The sequence below is a fragment of the Mastigoproctus giganteus genome, chromosome 1 (genome assembly GCF_048544385.1).
Source record: "Mastigoproctus giganteus isolate SK-2022 chromosome 1, ASM4854438v1, whole genome shotgun sequence".
NCBI classification, from domain to species: domain Eukaryota; kingdom Metazoa; phylum Arthropoda; class Arachnida; order Uropygi; family Thelyphonidae; genus Mastigoproctus; species Mastigoproctus giganteus.
The window spans coordinates 221,271,596-221,296,292 of NC_143575.1; the positions used below are offsets into that span (position 1 = coordinate 221,271,596).

Consider the following 24,697-nt stretch of genomic DNA (forward strand, 5'->3'; position numbering starts at 1 on the left):
CAGGAAAAGATCCTTCCTGTGTTGAAAATTACAAGCCAATATTTCTTACGAGCTGCATGGAAAAAATTTTCGATAGGATGGTTCATACTAGACTCACTTACATCCTGAAGTCAGAGAATCTCCTTCCAGAACAACAGCATGGCTTTTGGAAGAATAGATCAACGCTAGACGTGCTTATCAAAGCTGAATCTCATATCCGCAATGTCTTTGTCATGAAACATCTAGTTATGGTCGATTTAGATCTTGAAAAGGCATTTGATACTACATGGCGTCATGGTATTATTAGGGACCTTTACCATCTGGGAATTCGGGTCCATTTGCCGGAAATAATTCAGAATTTTCTGCAATTGCGTTCTTTTCAGGTCCGATATAAAAATGTACTCTCTACATCCCACATTCAGGAATCAGGAGTCCTGCAGGGATCAGTACTTAGTCCAACACTGTTTTCAATCTGAGTTATCAGCATTACACAAGATATCCCAAAAACTGTTCAAACTTATATATACAGTCGGTCCTCGTATAACACGTGTTTACATTACACGAATTCGATCATACACGATTTATAAATAGGGGAACGTTATCTTATATAACACGAACCGAATTCGCTTATGCACGATTCGCCTTTGTGTTTACAAGAAATGGCAGTCGAACGCGGAATCACTCCAATCGAATGCAACACGATAGGAATGAAGAAGATTCTGAAAATGTATTTATGTGTTTTATATCAGTGAAGGGGAAACACATTTTACCATAATAACGTAAAAATCAACACAATTCCAGCTATCGATATAATCGCAAATGCAATTAGATGGAGTTTATTACCAGTTTATAACAGATTCCACTAGCAGAAACGAAACTGGAAATTGTTTTTATTGTTTTATGGTGGTAACCCCCAGAAATGTGCTTTAGTAAAATGTGGGGTGTTAATAGTGTATCTCGGCCTTTACGGTGTTGTTTATTCAGTTGCTATACGCGCGCAGCTTTGTTTATGTGTATTAAGCGTGCCTCCTCGTTTTGTAATTGCGCTTTATTCCCTAAAAATTAATAAAATACTTAAAAGGTGTGAAAAGGAAGCGTCTTGGCGAAGACACTGCAGATTCAGAGAGAGAAAAAAAATCGAGAAACAATATCGAGAAACAGAGGTGGACTGGATCAAAAATTCTTACCCGGGAAAATTTATAATGGCCTCATAGTACGGTTTATGGCCAAAATCACACCGGCCTCCGGCCCACCGGGATTTCCTGGGTAAGGCTTATGGCCAGTCCGCCTCTGTCGATAGAAAAAAAAAATATGAAATTGTGAAACGCTTTGAGCGAAATGAAAGACCATGTGATATTGCACGTGCTACAGACCTAAATGAGGCAACGCCGAGAATTACAAAGAATGCGGAGAAAATAAAAACAACTTTCATAGCGGGAACAACTCAAAGAGTAATTAAAATCCATTAGATTAAGAAACAAAGAATTGGAAGAGATGGAACGGCTGTCATCTGTTTGGATAGAAAATCAAACAAAAAACAAGTTTGCTTACGATAGAAGCAAAAGCATTAGCAATATTTTATTACGTAATAGTTGTAATAAAATACGAAAGTATTTTATTACGACTATTTTATTTAATATAATAAATTTTTTACGAATAAAATACGTATTTTATTCGTAAAAAATACTTTTATTATAATATAATAAATAATAAAAAATATTTATTTTTTATTATTTATTATATTATAATAAAAGTATTGTTTATTATGTATTTTATAACGATTAAAATTACCCGATTATTTATTGTGTTTGGTAATGTTTTGGTTCCAAATGTGTGTTCAATCTTGGGTGGTCGGCACCTAACCCCACTTTTCCCATAGGGCCTGTTGTTTATATTGCACGATTTTGCATTGCACGAGGGTTTCTAGGAACACAACTATCGTGCTATACGAGGACAGACTGTATTAGATGATCTTACCATTTCATGTCAATCTCAAAGTATGAATACCATCGAACGGCAGCTATAACTTGCCATAACCAAAATAGAATCCTGGACTTCACGGAACGGTTACAGACTCTCAGAAAAGAAATGCAATATCACTCACTTTTGCAAGAAGTGAGCTCTCCATCCTGAACCTGAACTACAAATAAACAATACTCCAATCCTGCTTATTAATACCGTTAAATTTCTTGGACTAATATTAGACAGCAAACTAAACTTCCAAGCCCACATCACTTCTTTGAGAACTTCTTGTCTGAAGCATTTGAATATACTTCGATCTGTCTCGTCTATGTCATGGGGAGCTGATTATACTTTACTTTATCTTTATAGAAGTTTAATCCATTCACGGCTAGATTATGGTTGTCCAGTGTATGACTCTGCCCGGAACACTACTTTAAAACTGCTAAATGTGATTCATCACAGTGCTCTGAGGACTGCTGTAGGAGCCTTCAGGACTTCTCCAATCCAAAGTCTTTATATTGAAGTGCTTGATCCCCATTACACCTGCGTAGAAAAACACTACTGTTTCACTACGCTGCTAAGATCCAGAGTCTACCATCGCACCCAAGTTGGGAGTACCTTTATAATACTCGGTGGGAAGCCTTCTATGAGAGCAAGCCAAATGAAAATAGACCTGCCTCACTCAGGATCAAAGAGCTTGTTCACAGTTGGAATGTCAAATTAAATGAAATTTTTCAAGACACAACTCCACCTTGGACATATGTGTGTGTCTCTCTCTCAAGATATAGACTTCCTCCAGTGGGGGAAAAATATTATACCTTCCTGCAATATTAGACAGTTACATTCAGCTCGTGCTACTCTGAACCGCCATGCCTGAAAATTTATACAGATGGTTCCAAAACTGACAGTATGGTAGGTGCTGCGGCAATTTTTCCTATATGTACAATTTCATCCACATTACAGCTAGCTTGCAGCGTCTTCACAGCTGAATTGTATGCCATTAAGTTAGTACTTAATAAGATTATTGAGCTTTCCATCTCATCTGCCATAATTTACACAGACTCCCTGAGTGCTGTCTCTGCCCTAAGGAAGAATTTCTCATTCTACATTGAAACAAATTCATTCCCAGCTATTTTCTTGCAGTATATCCAATCAGTTTTTGCTGGATCCCTGGTCATTCAGTCATTCTGAGAAATGACTGGCCATTCTGGGAAATGAAAGTGTTGACTTTGCCGCTAAACATCCTCAACCCACTCTATCACAACATCCTCAGGTTCCTTACTCTGACTATAAGTCTGTCATGTGCAAAGCATGCTGTGATAAATGGTCACAGATCTGGAAAAGTGACACCAACAATAAACTTTACCTGATAAAAGAAGATCCAAAGCTGTGGCTGTCTGGCTTCCGACGAAACAGACAAGAGGAAGTGGTACTGGCAAGACTCAGAATTGGACACACTCATCATACTCATCTCTTTCTATTATTGGGAGAAAACCCACCACAGTGCTCATCCTGTTAGATGCAACTTATGGTCCATTATTTTCTGGTTGATTGTCCCTTACATTCAACCATCCAGTGAAACACTTTTCAGTCACTCTCCAGTTGAATATATCACCTGATTTATCTCATTTCTTAGGAAATTAAGCAAATATTGAAGAACTTTTATTATATCTAAAATATATTTCTTGTACAGAAGCATATGATTTAACCTCTCTAATGATGTGCTTCTTGTTAATTAACGATGAACAGACACAATTTGGCCATAGTAGCCCTTGTGTCGTTAAACCGAATAACAGCAACAACAACTTAAGGTTATTGGTTTGCAGGAGGATTTAACAAAATGTTGTTGTTTGTGTTTGTGGGACAGCCGTGCAGCAGAAGAAAATTGTGTTGTGCAACACTGGGACAAGTGGGACGAGTTCATACCAGGACAATGTAATGTAAAATGTATTCCTTTAGTGTAATCAAACAAGGTTATTCTTCCACCCCTGCACATCAAATTTGGATTCATAAAAAAATTTTGTGAAGGGACTAGGTAAATAAGGTAACAGATTTGCATACTTGAGAAGTGTTTTTTTAATATAAGATATGCCAAACTTATACGAAGGAATTTTTGTAGCCCCCCCAAATTAGGAAATTCCTGAAAGATGATGTGTTTGAAACCCAGTTAAAGGAGATCGAATTGGCAGCTTGGCGATCATTTAAGGCAGTAGTACATGGTTTGTTTTTTTTTTTGGGTAATAGGAAAGAAGAAACTATGAAATGTTGGTGTCTAATTTACTCAAGTGCTACAAAAACACAGGCTGTCGAATGTCATCGAAAATTCATATTCTTGATTCCCATCTTGAATTTTTCCCTGAAAATCTGGAAGATGTGAGTGATGAACAAGGGGAGCGGTACCAAGGTTCCTGGGATCCTGCAGTGATGGAGATTACTGATGGTTCCCTGTGAGGGAGAGTAAGCAGGAATACAAGAGAAAATCTCTTAGAAGCAAACATTTTTAAGGACAATTACAAAAATATGATTATATATTATTGAAATATAACTCTTTCGCTATGATTTATGATAATTTTTCCCAAGTTAAATGAGTTATAGAGAACATATAGTATGTTTTTTTACACGTATTGCAAACTTGAATTATACGTATATATCTGTTTCTTTTAACATTAAACGTTGGTACATCTTTTGATGTAGCTGTGATAGACTTTTTTTTGGTGATTTTTGGAATCAGCATGTTTATTTCCTCCAGAATCACATATTTTTTTTATTGCGGAGGTATGACAAAAAATATTTTTTGTTGGCTAGTGTAATTATTATTATTGTTGCTATTACAACACACAATCATTCAAGTATTTTCTTAATGGCAAGAAAATACATGGCAAGGAAATATATATTCACAACTACAAGTATTAGTGAGAGCAGCGTTGCTGTTAAATTGCAATTACTCATTTTTAAAAAATCTTCCGAATTTTTGTATGTTGATTTTGAGTAATTTTTTGATTTTGTTTTTTATCCTTGAAATTGTCTGCTTGCCAATATATCTAATTCCAAAAATGGAAATTATTTTTTATCAAAATTCATTATATTATTATAATTGGTCTCAGGTAGGAGATAGTAAAATGTAACTAAATTTTCTTTTTGGAACATTGATCTAAAAGTATGATTTGACTCTAAGTCAATCAGTTTCAAATGGATTCTGAAAAAATATAAATGAATTTTTGTTGTTATTAAAATTAACGAATTGCTTTTGAAATTCAGTCTGCAACAAAATAATGCTATCAGTAGAAAATATGACAGCATTAAAATTGAAATTAGAGGTCGTTTTTCTACAAATTTTCACAGTGCTCAAAATGTGAAAAATATTTAACTGTTTTAACTGTCTTTGGAAAAATTCTAAATTCACTAGATGATTTTACATAAAAAAAAAAAAAAAAGTTCATACACAAGTTCACCCTTGCCTTGAAGTTGCAATAATTGCAATTGAGATAATTGCAATATTGCACTATATCCATTTAATACAGGATTCCATAATTATGCAGTTTCAGAAAGTTCAGGCACAGGTTTCAAATTTTCACTCACAAATAAATAAATTTCATGACATGGGTGGGTCAAAATAAAACATTTCAACACTTTGCTGCAAATCATCCACCATCCTTTACTTTGATATAATAAATCACCAAGTTGAGCTTCAGTTGTGTCCATAAAACCTTTAAACTAATGATGATTTAATCCTTTTTGAATATTAACTGAGTTGGCTTTGCATTAGCAAATCTTCTTGTGTAGGAATGGACTGGTCTTTGATGCTGGTGAAGTCTCAAAATTGGATTGGCTGATATACTTGTAAGATTATAGTTTGCACACATGGTGATCAGTTTGAGTGTCTGCAAGGAAGAATGGATTGATGACAAAATCGGACCGACTTCAAATGTGGAATAAATGCAGGTGACAGTACCTTGACAGTGGCTAACATGGTTGAGTGCTCCCATTCTGTGGTTTCACAAGTCTACCCTGACTGTCTCAACAGCAGTCAAAGAACCAGCCAAAGGTCACATGTGGGACAACCACACCTGGTTGGTGCCCATGCTGGTCATCGTATCTCCTCTTGTAACACAGCAGTGATGCTATCGAGTCCAATGGCCTAGCTAACCACCTGGTACAATGTAAGAATAGGAACTCCAATATCTTCATGGACTATACACTGGACATTAGCTCATATAAGCTGTGCCAGTCAATAGCCGTCATGGGTACCCATGCTCACTGCGAGACACAAGAAACCGTGCCTTGCATGGGCACATCACCAGCACTGAACCATTGATATGTGAAAATCTGTTTTATGGTCTGATGAATCCCATTTCCAACTCTGTCATCATGACGGGCAGTCAGTATCCACATTTGGGGACTGTTTTCATGAGATGCTCTGGGTCCTCTGATCACCATTAATCAACATCTCTATGGGGACACCTACCTTTATCTCATGAACAACAAAGTACACCCCCTTCGTGTTCAGAGTGTATCCAGACAACTCTGGCATCTAACAAGACAGTGCACCATGCCACAAGGCTCTACAAGTTACTAACTGATTTTGGGAACATAACACTGAATTCTTTATCCTCTCATTGCCACCCAAATCACCCGAACTCAACCCACTTGAGCATGTTTGGGACCTACTGGAAAAGAACATTTGATGCTACATCCACCCACTTGACAATGTGTGGGCATTACTGGACACATTGTGCAACGCATGGTTAGCACTACTACGGGACACCCAGCAACACCTTGTGGAATCCATGCAAAGTTGTGAATCAGGAGTATTATGGGCAGAAGATGGTCCCATGAGGTATTAGTAGATGTTGTTAATGCAAAGCCAACTCAGTGTAATTTGCTGTAGAAATGACAGTAGGCATGACAGAATTATAGTCAAGGTTTTTCCGCATAATGACTCTGGCGAATAATGCAGTATAACTGCAATAGTTTTTGGCCACCTCTGTGTTCTGTTGCTTTGTCAATGTGCCCTGTTAATCCCACATTGGTAGGGCATGCTACAATATTTTTTTGCACCATCTATTGTAACACAGCTAAGGGATTTCCAGTTCAACTCAAGTTTGTCTGTTGTTTCGTATACCTTCAAAATATATTTTCACTAGTATCATTCAAGCTATGCTAATTCTTCAGTTATTTCAAAATTCTTATTAATCCATTGGATAAAAATAAGCAACCGAAAAGTATGACCTTAGCATCTTTGCTTTCATCAATTGCTAAAGAAAAGCAACTAAAAACTCATTTTTTGTTTCAGTTGAAAACACATCTGTAATGTCCTTGACCTGTGATTATTGTGTTTGAAAACAATCTAACTTTGGCAGAAGCTTTCATTTTATCCTGACACCTCTTTAGCCATTGCCAAAACATATTTATTAATGAATTCACCATTAATAAGATGCATTCTTTGCCAATGATTTTAGCAACATGGAAACTAGCACTTATTGCTACAACATTTTGATTTGAGAAATTTGTATTTCTAACTATGTTTTGTAGTATAATGTCTATTCAAATTATAATATTTGAAACCCAAGACAGTTTCCTAGCAAATAAGGCATATACAAGTGTAAAGTACTGCATGTGGGAAGCAGTAACCCCAGAGTGACGTGTCAACTCTGTGATACTGACAGTGGTAGACAGTGGTAGTAATTCATTTAAACGAAAAGGACCTGGGGGTAATTGTGCAGGCAGATATGAAGTTTTCTGAGCAGTGCAGACACTCTGCAAGAGTAGCTCATGGTGTCTTGTCAATGATATATAGGAATTTTTCTAGCAAAGATAAGGAGGTGATTATCCCCTTGTATAAGGCAATGGTCAGGCCACACCTTGAGTACTGTATACTGGTCTGGAGGCCTCATTTTAGGAAGGATGTAGAGCTGCTGGAGCAAGTGCAGAGAAGGGCAACAAAATTAGTGAATGGAACAAAGGGTTGCTCTTACGAAGAAAGGCTTAAGTTTTGCAAATTACAGTGTCTGAAGACTAGGCACCTGCAAGGTGATCTGATTGAGGTGTATAAAGCCTTGAATGATTTGATCATGCTCAATGCTGATGGAATTCTTCCACTTGCTCAGAATAATCACCTGAGAGGGCATAAATTCAAATTGAGGAAAGACAGTTGTAGGATGGATGTGCGGAAGTTTGCCTTTAGCCAGCGTGTGGTTGATGGCTGGAACAAACTTCCATCTGTCGTTGTAGAAGTTGATAGCTTAAATAGATTCAAGGCAGAACTAGACATACATTTGGAGCGAGTGGATGGGTGAAATTAGGGGTTTTTTTTTTTTTTTTTTTTTTGCTGATGGCTGAAACTATATAAGCTTGCTTTCTTGCATCATGTGCCTTTACTAATGCTAATGCTATATATTTGTTTTTACTCTAAAAAAATTAATCAAAATGAAAAAAAAATATATTAAATTTTATTTACTATAAAATGTTATTGGAACACAGAAGATCAGATAGTCTTTCCTCCAATAGACAATACTAAACTGAATTGATTTGGAAACTACAGCTGATACAACTAGATATCAGCTCTTTTTGCAGTGATGGTGGCATGAGCACCAAGACAGTTGAGGTAATTCGACAACTTACTAAGATTCAGTATATCACCTTTATGCATACTAGGTCATTCCTAAGCAAATAAAAAGTGAACACACAAATGTTAGAATAAAAAATTTATTTCTTGAAAGATAAAAATATTACTGTTTCCAGAGGAGGGAAAAAAAGTAAGTTTATAATTTCTTAAATATCTCAATAAAAAATATCCATACGCTGCATAAAAACCTCTCAAAGGCCAGATCCTGTGTGTGGGCCTTGATTTGGAGATCTCTGCTTTAGAGGATATTCAAATGCTGTCTTTTGGGTTGGTGTCTTCATCTCACCAGTCCCTGATGGAATGGGGCCCTGGCAGTCAATATCCTCCTGTATTCTAGTTTTAATTATATTTTATTCTTAATTCTTTTTTCATTTTACTTTACAAATCCAGCAACCCTGAAAGCACTGACTGCATCTCTGCAGTTAATGCTTTCAAACTTGCAGAGACAAGGTTGTCCCAGCAAGCTTCAATGTAATTTTGTAATTGCTTCTAATAAAATTTTTGTCAGTCTTTACTACCTAAAATGAATACCTTTGCATACTTTTGTCCTTCCCAGTCATATTTTATATATTATCCCTTATCCTTCCCTCTGTTTTAATGTAAACTACCTGGTTACATTACTTTATAAGGATGGTGAGCTAATAGAAGGTTGCACTGCCACTGGTATAATCAGCCAAGGTGTGATGGGAGAAATATCATGCCATTCATGTAACAAACTGATCTTGCTTCCTGAAGTTGATGCCAGTGGAGGATTGTATTAGTAGTGGAAAATGATGTAAGAAAGCAAGCTTATAAAGCATCAGTACAAATATTTTTCCACATTGTGCTGTTGAACACTCCTGGCTAGTTCATTTCACAGATGCTCAGTAAGTTTGATATCATCTATGGAACGATTTCAATCTCATTGAAGATCATCTGTAAATAACAGTTCAGTAAATGTTCTTAATATTAGGTTTCCTAACATTAAAGAGTCAATAATTGAACTGTTGCTTTCAGAAATGAAATTAAGAATGAAATGAATTAAGAAACGATATTCATTTAATTTAATACCATTTTAATTGTATATTCCCATATCACACTTTTACATATATTATTTTAATCTGTTACTTGTCTTTCTGTAATTTTTATATCACAATTCAAATGCTTTACAGTAACGTTTTTATGAAAAAATGTGTAAAATAATAGTAATGATTTGCTCCAATGATTTAATTTATTTACAGAGTTCATGAGAAACCATATATAGAACTAAAAGATAGTGATGGACGACCAGATGAAGAGGTAGCCAGAGAAGCTTGGGAAAATCATGTTCTTCGCAATCGTTCAATCATTGTTGAATTATTTCATGGACAACTACAATCAACAGTTAAATGTAAAGTGTGTGGCCATACAAGTGTTCGATTTGATCCTTTTAACTACCTTTCTCTTCCTCTTCCAATGGAAAGTTGTCTGCATTTGGAAGTTGTAGGTATGCTAGATTTTAAAAAACTTCTTACTCTTGATCTTCCCATTACCATATGCACTGCTCTACATTACTATTTGGACATCCCTCCATTGTGTAGATCATATCCTACCTACCCAAGCACCACATGTCACACAAAATTATAAATATGCTTGTAGGCCTTGAAGGAGATAATATTACAGGTTTGAATACCAGATGCCATGATTGGTGGAGTTAATAGACATTAGTGTGGAATAATGATAGGGTGCAATATCAAGTCAGTCTGTATGTGAAATTTCAACATAATTAAAGATCCCTAGGTTGATGATTGGTGATGTGATCTGCAAATGGAAGTGGACTGGTGCTGAAACCATGGAATGACCTGGAATAACCCCTGAAGCTGATGGAACATAACAAGAGAGCCCTGCAAAGAATAATCCACTCAGAAGAGAGTGAACATCACAGCGCGCGCGCACACACACACACACACACACACACGCATGCACGCACACACATACGGACACACACACATAGGCGATTAATCACCCCAACTTAACACTGTTGTGAGGCCCATCATTCTTGGACCATAGACTAATGGAAAGCTGTGCCTTGGGGATGCCCCAGGATGCCCTAGCTACCTGCTAGACTATATCATCCTGACAGTGAAGTTTGGTGGAGTCAGCATGATGGTCTGGGGCTGTGTTTCATGGTTTTGTGTGGGACAATTAATTGTTTTGGACAAAGCCATGAATGTCTGTCTAGATGTCATTGACAATAACAGATCTTCTACATTGTGGCAGCACATTGGGGAAGGACCATAGCTTAGCAGGACAATGCCCCATGTCTTACTTCTTGTGTTGTGATGGACTAGTTTGAGGACACGAGCATCAAAAAGTTGGACTTGCCAGCCCAAAGCCCTGACCTGAATCCTGTAGGGAAATTCTAAGATAAATTGAATCATTGGGTGTATGTCGGGGGGAGGGGGTGCAGAGACTGCCCAAGAAATAGATCTAAATTGAACTACTCACCACTTTGAAGTTCAAATGGTGGAAAATATCACAGGACATTTAATTAAAATTTGTAGAGAGTGTTCCACTGAGATGAGACTATCATAAAGGCTAAAGGTTTTCACGCCTGTGGTTGGATATTAATGGTATTTTTACTGATAATTCTTAAAATTTGTTTTTCTTGTTTTTAAGTAATCCTAAAAAAATAATCAACATAGTTTCTAATATGAAGTGTCATTAAAAAGTTCAAGGACAGAATTTCTGACTTGAAATTGTAGAGTTATTGAGTTGTAAATTGCAAATAATCATGAGCGACTACTTGTGATGAGTGGTCACTCATCTGGACATAGTAACTTATGAATGAATTGATCATTTATGTGCAGTCCTGCTAAATTAGCATCTATGAATAAAAGGCATTTCATCACATTTTAAGAGTAAGTGGTTTTACTGAGTGGAAAATTTGCATCAAATTTTCTTCGAATAAAGGAAACGTCCAACGCCAACCCACCTCTTGACATGGGCACCTGTACTTGGTAAATGAACCTCCCAGGAATGCTGGTGGCTCTCCAGTTTAGCATCACTGAGATCTAGTGGCCATAGCCTTGGTTCCGGGCTACCACCATAGGAATCCAACATGTTTCCCTGTGCTACAGCCCATGGAAACGCAGAAAGGGGAATCCCAGTCAAGGGGCCCAGTTTCAACATGTGACTTTGGCCCCTGCTTCACAAAGACTAGTGTTCCTGAGATTGTTCACCCAGAATCAATCAGCTAGTGGATTCACCTGTGAGGGTCAACCAAGCAGAAACCACGTCCCTGCCCTCATGAGCCAAGGGACAGGATTTCGGCTAGTAGATCTGCAGGTATGGTATAGTGTCGGCATTCTCCCAAGCATTTTTATTGCTTGCAAGGAAATGGGCATCCCCTAAGCTCTGTGTGGTCGGTGGGGAGCCCAGGCACTGAAACAAAATAACTTAGAAAGAATCTGAATTCTTTTTCTAGGAGCCCAACACAGTCCCTAACAGAAAATAATGATCCTAAAACAGATAATGTCACAACAGCAAAGAGACCTAGAACTGAAACTGTATTGGATCCAACACCCAGATACCTGATAATCCGCTGGAGGAAACGTATAGGGAAAATGTCACCCTTCTTTATTCAGAAGATTTGGAATAATTGGCAGACTCCGCTAAATCTGTAAAATGGCTGCATTCTAGGGATGTCCTTGTTGAAAAGTCTGATAAACACACAGAATAGCTCCTCCATGCCACATCTATTGGGGAAGTATCAGTTATGGTAACACCCCACAAGATCTTCCTATACAAAGAATCTTCCTTGAAGAGCAGTTTACACAGTTGGTTCTAGGTCAGAAGGATCCATGGGATCTGCTGCTGCTGTTGTCTCTACAGACACTATAATTTAATATCCCAGCAGATTCTGACTGAATGCAGCATAGAGGCTCACATCTGGCGAGTATGGGCTTGGCACAGCCAGGGTACTGAACTGGATATCATCATTCTTCTCTTTCTTGGTGATTCCCTTCTACTTCTCTCTCTCTCTCTCTCTCTCTCTCTCTCTCAGTAACTCAAAATTTTTTTTGGCCAATGCAACATAAGCCTCATACTTTCTTGCACTATACGGCTAATAATAATAATATTCACTGCATAGTTGCATGCTACAGAGCTATCCTTGGACCATATGCAAAACTAAACACTACCAAAAATGTATTATATATACTAATTGCCTAAATCCATTGCAGGCTCTATCAACGTTGAGGTATAGTTCTCATTTAGTCTTGTCCTGGGTTCAGTATCAGCTATGTTATCTGTCAGCATCCAAATTTGATATTCATTTCTGCTGCATCTCCAAGCACATTGGGATTGGGGAAAATGATTTGTCAGCCACTGTAGCCAAATCAGCTTTGACCTCAAACAAGTCCTGCCTGTTAGTTCCCTATACAGACTACCAACAAGTAATAAGAAAGAAACTCGTTTCCCAACGGCAACATTCATGCCATGCATGAACAGGCTTCAAACAAATTATATGAGATTAAACTTGTAATTGACGCTGGCAGTCTAGAGAGGAAGTTATTTTAGTTCGGCTTTGCATAGGACATAGTCATCTCACACATTCTTTTCTGCTGAGGGCTGATGTCTTTATTTAATGACTTAATTTATGGATGCATACATTATATATTTTGCACTTTTAATTATCTGACTGATCCCTGTATACTTAGATTTTATCTAACAAAGATAGTATGTCAAAAGTTTTTATACTTTTACATTTCATGAACTTGTTTAAAAGTAATATAAACAAATGTTTTTAAAAGTTGTCATATATATATATATACTCTATTTTCTAATTGATCTCACTTTTGACTTCTATATAAGCTATTGTTTTGTGGCCACTGACTTTTAGCATATTTTTCTTTTGGAGTTGGTTGTTGTTGTTATTTGTTTTTTAGGAGCATTAACAGCTAAGGCCATATTGCTTTTGGAGTTGGTGCATCATAGCCTAAGTTGCTTGTGCACAATTATAAGCCAATGAACAAACAAACAATGAGAAACCCATGAAATATTAAAAACAAAAGAGAAAATACTGTGTCATTCAGAGACTTAACAATGGTTTATAAATCTAAAGAGGGCCACTTTTCTGTCCAAGGTGATTCTATTTTTTGGTTGCAGTCCAGATTCAAAAAACTAGTGATTTAATTGCTGTTCATGATCTAATCAGAAGTGAATGCCATTTAACTATCCATGTAGTTGCTTGGGAAATTAGTATTTCTTATGCAACATGTAAAATGAATGAATTTTTACATGGGATTCTAGAATGTGATGCATTTCAGACATGTTTGTATGTTGCATCCTCACTGATATCAGAGAGTTCTCATATGTCATGATTTTTTTCAACATGCCAATGCTGACCCACGCTTTCCATCATCATTGGTGTGTGGCTGTGACCCAGAAGCAAACAACCAGTCCTCCCAGTGGAAGATTCTCCTCCAAAAAACAAGACAGTGTTGATAAAACAAATGAAGGTGAAGCTTTCATGGCAGTAGTAGTAGTAATAGTAGTGGCATGTGATGCAAGAAAGCAAGTGTATGAGCTTATGCACCATCAGCCAAAAAAAAAAAAAAAAAAAAAATTCAAACAACCATTCCCTCAAAATGTTTGTCCAGTTCCTCCTTAAATTTATTTAACCTATAAACTTCCACAACAACAGATGAAAGTTTGTTCCAGCAATTAACCACCCGCTGGCTAAAGGCAAGTTTCAGCACATCTATTCTACATCTGTCTTTCCTTAATTTGAATTTATGCCCCCTTAGGTTCATAATCTGAACAAGTTGAAGGATCCCATCAGAATTCAGCGTGCTCAACCCATTCAAGGCCTTATACACCACAATCAGATCACCGTGCAGGTGCCTAGTCTCCAGCCATTGAAATTTGCAGAACTTAAGCTTCTCTTGGTAAGAGGATCCCTTCATTCCCCTCACCAATCTTGTTGCCCTTCTCTGTACACGCTCAAGCAAATCTACATCCTTCCTAAAATGAGGCCTCCAGACCTGTATTCGGTACTCAAGGCGTGGTCTGACCATTGCCTTATAAAGAGGGACAATCACCTCCTTTTCCCTGCTAGCAAAATTCCTATATATCATTGACAATACCCCATGACCTGCCCTGGCAGACAGGCTGCCAGGGCAAGGGGTTACTTCTACCCATCTGCCCAAATTTTCTAGATCCTGTTGCAGTAGCACACGGCCATTACTGTCATTAACAACCCTGCAAAATTCGACACTATGACTGATATACCTTCATCAGTATCATTGATAAATATAGAAAACAATGGTGGACCCAACACTGAACCCTGTGGGACTCCACTAATAACATTAGTCCACGAAGAGCAGCACCCATTGATTACCACCCTCTGTCTTCTCCCACTCAACAATCCTTTTATCCATTGCAGCAATTTACCCTTAATACCATTCTGGTCTAATTTGTACAGTAGTCTTCCCTGTGCAACTGTGTCAAAAGTATTCCTGAAATCCAAGTATATGATATCAAAATTATTTTTTATATCCAGTTCCTTTGTAACCACATCATAATAACCAATGAAATTTGTCAGACAAGACTTTCCTTTAACAAACCCATGCTGTGTCTGAATTATTGCTGCAGTCTTGTCTAGATGATCCTGCAATGCATCTTTAACCAGTGACTCAATTTTATTTTACCCCCGCAAGCTAGCAGTTTCCCAACCCACCTAACACTGCCTTGATAGCATTAGCAAATATTTTTGCACCCTTTCTATTTAAGTGTATCCCATTCCTGTAGAAGCAGTCTCTCCTGTTAACAAGCACAGTCCACGCTGAAAAAATTCTACCCCTTGAGCCTTGCACCTTCCCTCCAGGGCCGAATTGATTGACAAGGCTCTCATCATGTACTCCCTCCTATCGTATCTGGGCAGAATTGCAGACACTTTCAAATTTAACCCTAACTCATGACTTTTTTGCAACATTGACCTGTACTTGTTAAGTAAATCTACAGATCTCCTACTCTTAATGTCATTGGTGCCAGCGTGTACAACAATATCACCTTTTGTGCCCTTAAAAGATCATATATGCTTTACAACATCATCAACTTTTGTCCCTGGCAGACATACCCTGCTCCTATTCAATCTATCCTTTTTACACAATATATTCCCTGGCAGACATACCCTGCTCCTATTCAATCTATCCTTTTTACACAATATATTCCCTGACAATAGAGTTGCCGACAATAACTAACTCCTGTGGGACTAGCACATTCTACCTTGGAGATTGCCGCAGTGTTGCCTGATGCCCAGGAGTGAGCTCTGGTGTTGAGTTGGGCAGCGGAGAGCTTGACGGGCCCCTCATATTAATTTCTTCAAGGGCATCTACCCTCCATCTCAAGCTCTCATAGATGCCCATTAGAACGCCTAACTGAGTTGACGCCTAATTTCTAGATACTCTCTGCACCTTGCACACACAAAGACATCCTCCTTGCCTAAATCATGTTCTGTTCTAGAGAGTTCGGCAAACATTTCAAAAGTTGCACATTTTTTTAGGCTGTGATGCATTGGAGAATTGTCCCCCTCAGTTCTCCCCCAAGTCACAGCACTCCTGCCACTCTGTACCCATTGCTTTGCTACTCTAGTCTGGGGCATGATATTTTAAATTAATAAGATCAATAAATTTAATTAACTAATTGTCAATACTGCACTATCTAATAGAATCCTAAATGCAGTGATGCGTATTACGCTATATAATTTTACATTAGTGCTACCTAGTTACTACAATTAAAAATTTGAATTCCCTACCATTCTATACAAAAACAATGGCTGCAAGATTCGAATGATACAACGGTTTTACGTATATTGAGTAATAATCTACAAAAACTCTTATCTAAATTAAAAATAAAAATAACCAGCGTAACTAGAACTATAATACCACATATAAAATACAATATAAAAAAAGAGTCAGTGCCCTCTGGTATTTCTGAGCTTTCTTGTTAATTTGAATTTATGCACCTTGATGCATATTTCAAATCAAGGAATAAGAGTAGACTGGGTAGAAGGTTTTTTATGCGGTAAGTTGTTAATCACTGGAATAAGTTTCATTTATGCGTAGTTAGGATTATTGATTGGAAATTCAAAGACTGACTTAGTTCTCCGGGTCATCGGGACACGCAAGCCCCCCACTTCCACCGCGACAAGGTGGAGAATACCATCGGCTGTAGCTTAGCTACTGGTAGGCCCTCCCAAGCCGGACAGGTCAAAGGGTAGGGGCCAGACTAAGAGAGATACCCCGGCCCTCCAGGTTGGGGGTTGCTGCAACGGGCTAGCTCCTCGTTCAGTGTAAAAAAATACACAAATGCTAAAAGACCTACAAGTGAAAATGAAAATGGACTGCACTTTTGAAAACGACTCAGCAAACGGAAAAGGTCTATGATTTTGGAATGCTGGAATATTCAAGGCCTTTCAACTAAAAGAAACTTTCTTTCGGATGAACTGCAAAAATTCAAGTTAGACATCGTCATGTTATCAGAGACAAAGGAAAAGGGATGTGGAGAGGAAATAATGGGAGAATACTACCATTTTTGGAGTGGAGTTGATAAGAGTGAAAGAGCAAGAGCAGGAGTTTCTATTGCTGTTAAAAAGAAATTGAGACACAACATCCAAAACTGGCAATTTATTAATGAAAGAATGATCTCATTGGAACTGAAAATATACGGGAGAGAAATATGTATTTTGGGAATATATGCCCCAACTAATGACACCGCCAATACCTTGAAGGATGAATTTTGGGAGGATCTGAGAGAACTAATAGAAAAAATTCCTAAGAACAAAGAGATATTTCTAATGGGAGATTTCAATGCAAGAATAGGAACTGAACAAAATAGCAAAGTTATTGGAAAATTTGGAGAGAAAGAGAGGAATGACAATGGAGAAAGACTGCAATCTTTGTGAACAGTTCGACTTGAGAATAAACAACACATTTTTCCAAAACAAGGATATCCAAATATGCTTGGTCACAGGAGACAAGACAAATTAAATCAGTTATAGATTACATTATTTCAAAACATTCAGGGACATATGTATTGAAAAATGTCAGCGTTTATAGAGGAGCTGAATGTAGATCTGACCATTTTCTTGTTAAAACAACACTGAGGTGGAACTGGATTAAGAAAATATGTGTGGACAACCAACAATGCAGGGAAGGAGAAATGCTACAAGTGGATCACTTTAACATTGACCTACTCCAGGACGACAGCATTAGAAACAACTTCACCCAAAGACTGGATGCTGCAATTAACATAGAGATAAAAGGTAATACTGAAGAAATCTACGAATATTTAAAAAATACTGTTAAAAAAAATAGCTCATGAAATCCTAGGCAAAAAAAAGAGCCAAGGACCAAAAAAGACCTGGATTACAGAGAAAGTAAGAGCTGCTGTAGAGGAAAAGAAACTTGCATATCAGAAATGGCTGGGTGATAAGAATGATGAATATAGGAACATTTATGTTTAAAAAAAGAAAGTAGCCAATCGATTGGTAGTAGAAGCGAAAAATGAAGAATGGGAAAGGAAATGCATAACTATTAATAGCAAATTGGGCTTCAAGCAATCAGCAGAATCGTGGAAGGTCCTTAAAGACTTGAGAAAACAGAATAAAACACAATGCTGGTTTGCAATTAATACCTTTGAAAGACTGGACTGAGTACTATGAAGGACTTTTAAAAGAAGACTGGGAGGAGTTCAAGACGATGGAGGATTTTGGTGTAGAAGATTCGGGCTTAAAAGTTTCTGTTAGGGAAGTGGAACTCCTGCTAAAGGAAGGAAGGAAGGAAGGAATGGCAAATCACCTGGACCTGGAGGAGTTTACATGGAACTTCTGAAATATGGAGGAAGAGGAGTGGCTGTTCTGATACAAAAACTGTTAAATAGTATACTGAGAGGAGAAGAAATACCGAAAGAAATGATAACAGGATATATTACATCAATTTATAAGAAGGGCGATCGGAAAAGCTGTTCAAATTTCAGAGGAATATGCGTCCTGAACCCGCTGTTAAAGATCCTTGGAAAATGGATCAGGAACCATTTAGAAGCCCAAATTGAGGTATCAGAAGAACAAAGTGATTTTTCAGCTGGGAGGTCATATATAGATCATATCTCAACAGTACGACAGATCCTTGAAAAATGCCAATCAAAAGGAAAAAAAATCTTTATGATTTTCATTGACCTTGAAAAGGCATATGACAGTGTTCCAAGAAAACTCTTATGGGAAGCACTGAAAGAGGCAAATATTGATGGACAACTGATTAACATTATTAAGGCAATTTACAGGAATAATAGATGCAGAATTAAAATGGGATCAGCTTTGTTACCTGAATTCCACACTTCAAAAGGCTTATTACAAGGTTGTTGCATGCAATCAACACTTTTCAAAATTTATATTGACATCTGCCTAAGATCCTGGTCAAAAAAAAATGTAATAAAATGGGATTGCCGATTAATAAGAACACCTATATTCACAATTTACTTTTTGCAGATGATCAGGTGGTGATAGCACAAGACTTAGAAGATGCAAAGTATGCATGTCGTCAATTGTTTGAGGAATATAAACAATGGGGTCTAAAAATCAATTTTAGCAAGACTGAAATGTTGTCTTCAGGGCCAGGACATGTTCTAAATATTGCAGGTTTTAAAATCAAACAAGTCAATAAATTCAAATATTTGGGATCAATCTTACAAAGTGATGGATCATCCCAAGCAGAGATCAATAAGAGAATTACAGATGGCAGAAAGGCTATCGGCATGTTAAACTCTGTTCTCTGGAGCAAAAATATCCTAAATAAAACAAAGAAATTTATATTTCAAACGATTGTACAAAGTCTTCTATTGTATGGAGTGGAAACCTGGACATTGAATAGGCGAGCGGAAAACAAATTGTTCTCCACAGAAATGGATTTTTGGAGACGCTCAGCAGGAACTTCTAGAAGAGACAGAAAATGGAATGAAGACATAAGGGAAAAAATGGAAGTGAGAAAGACTATTATTGACACCATCAAAGAAAAGCGTCTAACATGGTATGGGCATGTAAAACGGATGCAAGAAAACAGATATCCAAAGGCTATCCTGGAATGGATACCTCCTGGAAGAAGGAGAAGAGGAAGACCTAGGAGGACATGGATGGATGGAGTACGGGAGTGCATAACAGCCCGAGGCTTAACCGACCAAGGCACCTTGAACCGCACTTTATGGCGGGAAAAAATTCCTAACGAGAAATAACTTGTAGGCTGAGGAAACCCATTGTAAATGGAAACACTCCTCTTGAAGAAGAAGAAATTCAAAGACCTGCTGTAGGTACCTATGGGAAGAGAAAAAAACATAGGTAGGTTGTTTTTTAACACTGGTTCAACAAAAGCCTCTGGTTTCCTTGCACTGTATGGCCAGTGCTAATACTGTATCATATTTTAGCATGTCTTAAGGGTCCTTAAGGTTTGTCACAGAAATTCTCTCAGGTATAGCAAGCTCTGGCTTGCTACACAGGATTCTGAATTGCTAATGGAACTGATATTTAGGTAACACATGTGAGTCAAGTAAACTGAATTTTGGTTAAATGAAATCATCAAGGATCTTTAAATACAAATTTTATCTTATCATCCCATTGTTGGGGGGGGGGGGGGGAGTTATTTTAATATTATTTATTATCTTTTTTTATTTAGATTTTTCTTAGGTGCACTCACACCTATCAAGGCCCCACCTTTGGTCACCTGACTGCTATATTCTGTATATATCACAGAAGATTCTCACGATCTTGAGAGTAATTTCTTTTGTTTCCCCTTAATCGGTTTCCAGGATTCTCTTGCCAAATTGTGGGAGAGCAAATTCTTAACTAGGCAAGCAAGTCGCGTGTTATTTAGAATAACAGGACTCAAAGTGAAAATAAAACATGAAATTTATTACATACATATATATACAACATAAGATACAACTGAACTAGATAGCATATAATATGACATGCAGAGTTAAATCAGAGATACCTTGCATATATTATTCTTATTCCTGTTTCCCTTCACTAGCTAATCTGAGTTAACCATTATATGAAAACACCTGATTCGCTATACCTATTTCATTAACTCCTGGATACAATTCTGTTTCATATATTAACAATCAAATATGCTACATTCATCATTCAGCTCTGTGTTCTCACCACACTGTTACAATATACTTGTTGATCAATCTTCAGTTTCCTAAAGTCCCTACTTGTTATACGTCATTCAGATAAACCAACAAATCTTCATCAATAAAAACACTATATTCAGAGTTCCTCATATAACTTAATTATCTATCAGTTTAAAACATATTCAGAATCCTTCTTTATACACTTTACTACCCTTCTAACACATTATAGCTATTCGTACGAATTTCATCTATTACTCATTCCTTAGTTTCCCTTGCATTATACACTAACCCTTTTTAACATAGTAAACTCTGTTAGTATATCTACCTCAGAGATAATTTACCTTTCACTTTACTTTCTAGGGCTATCCCGTTTTCATTAATTATCCTACTATTTCACTAACAGTCCTTGTTAATTTACAGTATTTAATATATTGCTCACCTGCTTCTATCTTTTTCCTTTCTTTTCCAGGGAGGTTTCAGGCTTCCATCTCAGGCTATCTTCTAAGGCTTTCCTTCATCTGCTTCAGATAATTTTCTGGAACTTGGCTGCATGGATCTGGCGTCCTTTCACCTGCTTTGAATACACAACTCCTCCTTTACTACGGATCATTCAGATGCATCTTTCTCCAAGAGGTCGTTACCTTTCCTGGTTCACTTAACTGTCTTTAATAATGTTTTGCTTACCATCCTTAGCCTTCCTGTTACTTTTCCACTCTTAACTATTTTTCCCCTTTCTGTCTAGGGCCCTTTTTGCACTTCCTCCATTTCTGCGCTGCCCGACTTACTTTTCTCACTCTGTCTCCACGATCACCACTTTAGCCACACTCCCTCTTACTCTGACCACTTCTCTTCTTCTTCTTGCCACCCCTCTCCTCACACTCATTACCCCAACTTTATCTCCATCGTTTGAACCTCCTTCCCCAGGACTCTCTACTAATCCCAGGAATTCACCTGAACATCCCCTCTTTTCCATTGGTTAAAAAAATTTACCATAACTATTTGCGCTGTGTGGAAACGTCTTTTCACATTCATGAAAATGTTGACAACTTGCCAAAAAGCCACCACAGTGACCTGGTCTTTTTTGAACTAAACGCTAGCCCATCGGAACTTATGTCCAGCTACTGCATAGATCAAACGTGTCTTAATCACCTGCATTTCACCGACCCATTGTTCTGTTTCCAGTAACCCTTTTCCACTCGTTCACTAATGACCACTCCTTCCCTAGTATGGGGCGGCTGTTTTTATTTACTCACAGTTCACCCCCTTTTCCCACTAATCTACATTTATATGTTACTTTCTCTTCCATTTGACTGCTATTCAGTTTGCACATCTGTAATCACTTATTTTCTAAATCTAGTATTCTTCCCATCTATGCTTCTCTTAAATGTCAGATTTCCTTTCCATATCAAAGATTAAATTATTCCCAAATTACAAATTTTCCGGCGCCTCCGTAGCCAAATGGGAAGGAGCAGCAGTGCGTAGCACACGCTTCTTGATTAGATCGGGGTTCGAGCCCATCACCACCACCAAATACGGAAGATGCGGAAAGGTCAGGGAATGACCACCGCATATACCGGAGCAATATGGCCTTAGTTGCTAATGCTCCTAAAAATCAAATAACAAACAAACAAACATTTATTTGTGTTGCGAACGAGAAAAGGACAGTGCTTGTTCCGTATAGTGTGTAATTTCCATATTGGCCTGGCCACAATTTTAAATTCCGGTATCTTTAAAGAATCTGTTAAGCTGTTTATGCCACTGTTCAACATATGGGACAGAAATAAAGTATTTTTTGATATTACTAGTGTTGGTTGGTAGTTCTTTGTATGCTATCTTAGCTTGTACCCTAATTCGATTTATTGTAGCAAGAGGGTAACCCCTGTTTAAGAACCTGATTATATTAATAAGTTAGATTCAGTTGTATCAGATACCTCCACTTATCTTGAAGTAGACCTGGCACTATTTACCAGTTTGGTCAATCAATAAAATAAAACTTAACACACGTATCACAAAAATGACTACATTACTGTGGCTCAGTTAAAGCAATTGAAGGCCAGAACATACAATATTCCTGCACTTTTCAGTCAGGAAAAATTGCATAAGACCAGATTTCCTACTCGGCATAGTGTTTCCTACAGAAACTCCACTTTTTAATCCTTGGCCACACGTGTATATAGCATTATAAAACCCTTTAGACAGGCGATACAGTTTGGGATTGAGAACTATGATACATTATTTAATAACCTTAAGGACTGTAGACTTGGCGATAATGATAATTTATTCTCACTAGATGTTACCTCGTTATATACAAATGTAAACATAGAATACACATTAGATATCCTTTGGGATATGTTAAATAATAACTCGATACCGATTAATTATACGAAGCTTCTTATTGAGGAAATTTTTCACTTAATTAAACTCTTAGTTGAAACCAACTATATCACCTTTTGAGACAAAGTATACAAACAAATTTTTGGTTTGTCAATGAGATTGAGCCTGAGCAGCTTAATATCAGATATCTCAACGATTGAGCGTATACATTTGACACCTTTTCTACCCTATATCACATACTATGGGAGGTATTTAGAAAATGTTCTAGTTATTACTGATAGTAGCACTATCCAAAACATTTTAAATTCATTTAATAATATTCATCCTAGACTCAAATTTACTTTGGAAAGGGAGAATACAGATACCAAGTCATTATATTTTCTAAATTTCACTCTTACTCGGGACTCGAATAAAATTCAATTTTAACATCAATCATAAACCTACAAAAGATCTCTTCTTGTTATTATTATTATTAGCCCTATGGTGCAAGGAAGCCTGAGACTTATGTTGCACCAACCAAAAAAAATTCCCCGAGTTACCCTGTGAGAGAGAGAGAGAGAGAGAGAGAGAGAGAGAGAGAGAGAGAGAGAGAATGATGATATCCAGCTCAGGACACTGGGTTTGCCAAGCCCCTACTCGCCAGATGTGAGTATGGGCTTATCAATTCGGCCCTGGAAAGATTGTGCAAGGTTCAAGGGGTAGAATTTTTTTCAGCCTGGTCTGTACTTGTTAACAGGAGAGACTGCTTCTACAGGGATGGGATACACTTAAATAGAAAGGGTGCAAGAATGTTTGCTGATGCTATCGAGGCAGTGTTAGGTGGGTCAGAAAACTGCTAGCTTGGGGGGAGACAAAGACCAATAGATTGACAGTAGCCACTGGCAGAGGTGAAAGTGATTCTTGCACTGCTTCTATTGGAATGAGCAGCAGCTTGGAAAACAAGATGCAGGATATTTCAGAGACTGCTGGGAGTCATTGCGGTACAAGTAAACACATGGGTTGTGTTAGGGTAGCTAAGAAAAAGAACAGCTGCATGTATACTTGCGTGTACACCAATGCTAGGAGTTTGGTAAATAAATTTGATGAATTTGAGGTATTGCTCAAAGCATCAAAGGCGGATATTGTTGTGATATCAGAGAGTGATGTCACACAGATATAAGTAATGCAGAACTGGAATTTGGGGAGTACAACGTCTACAGAAAGGATAGACTGGATAGGAAGGGAGGAGGGGTTATGCTCTTAGTTAAGAAACACATAAAATCCAGTCATGGTGTGACATAAGCATTGGGAGATCAAAATTGAGCAATTTAATTAGGCTATAGGCCTAATGACTCTGATGAGTATAAGAAGAAACTGTACAGGGAAATAGAGTGGGCCAGTAAATCAGAGAGACTTATAATGGGGGATTGTAATTTCCCAGATATTGACTGGAATTTGTGGGTTGGTCACTCACACACTAGCAAGGCTTTTGTAGATTTATATCACATACTATGGGAGGTATTTAGAAAATGTTCTAGTTATTACTGATAGTAGCACTATCCAAAACATTTTAAATTCATTTAATAATATTCATCCTAGACTCAAATTTACTTTGGAAAGGGAGAATACAGATACCAAGTCATTATATTTTCTAAATTTCACTCTTACTCGGGA

General features: G+C 37.5%; 1 protein-coding gene across 1 annotated transcript in view; it reads left to right on the top strand.

Moving 5' to 3' along the window:
* Usp32 (Ubiquitin specific protease 32) overlaps positions 1–24,697 on the top strand; it is an 837,997-nt gene that overhangs the window by 549,234 nt on the left and 264,066 nt on the right. Inside the window, exon 23 of the mRNA XM_090368859.1 lies at positions 9,787–10,031. Coding sequence (XP_090224985.1) covers positions 9,787–10,031 — 245 coding nt within the window. The remainder of the gene's footprint in view (positions 1–9,786; positions 10,032–24,697) is intronic.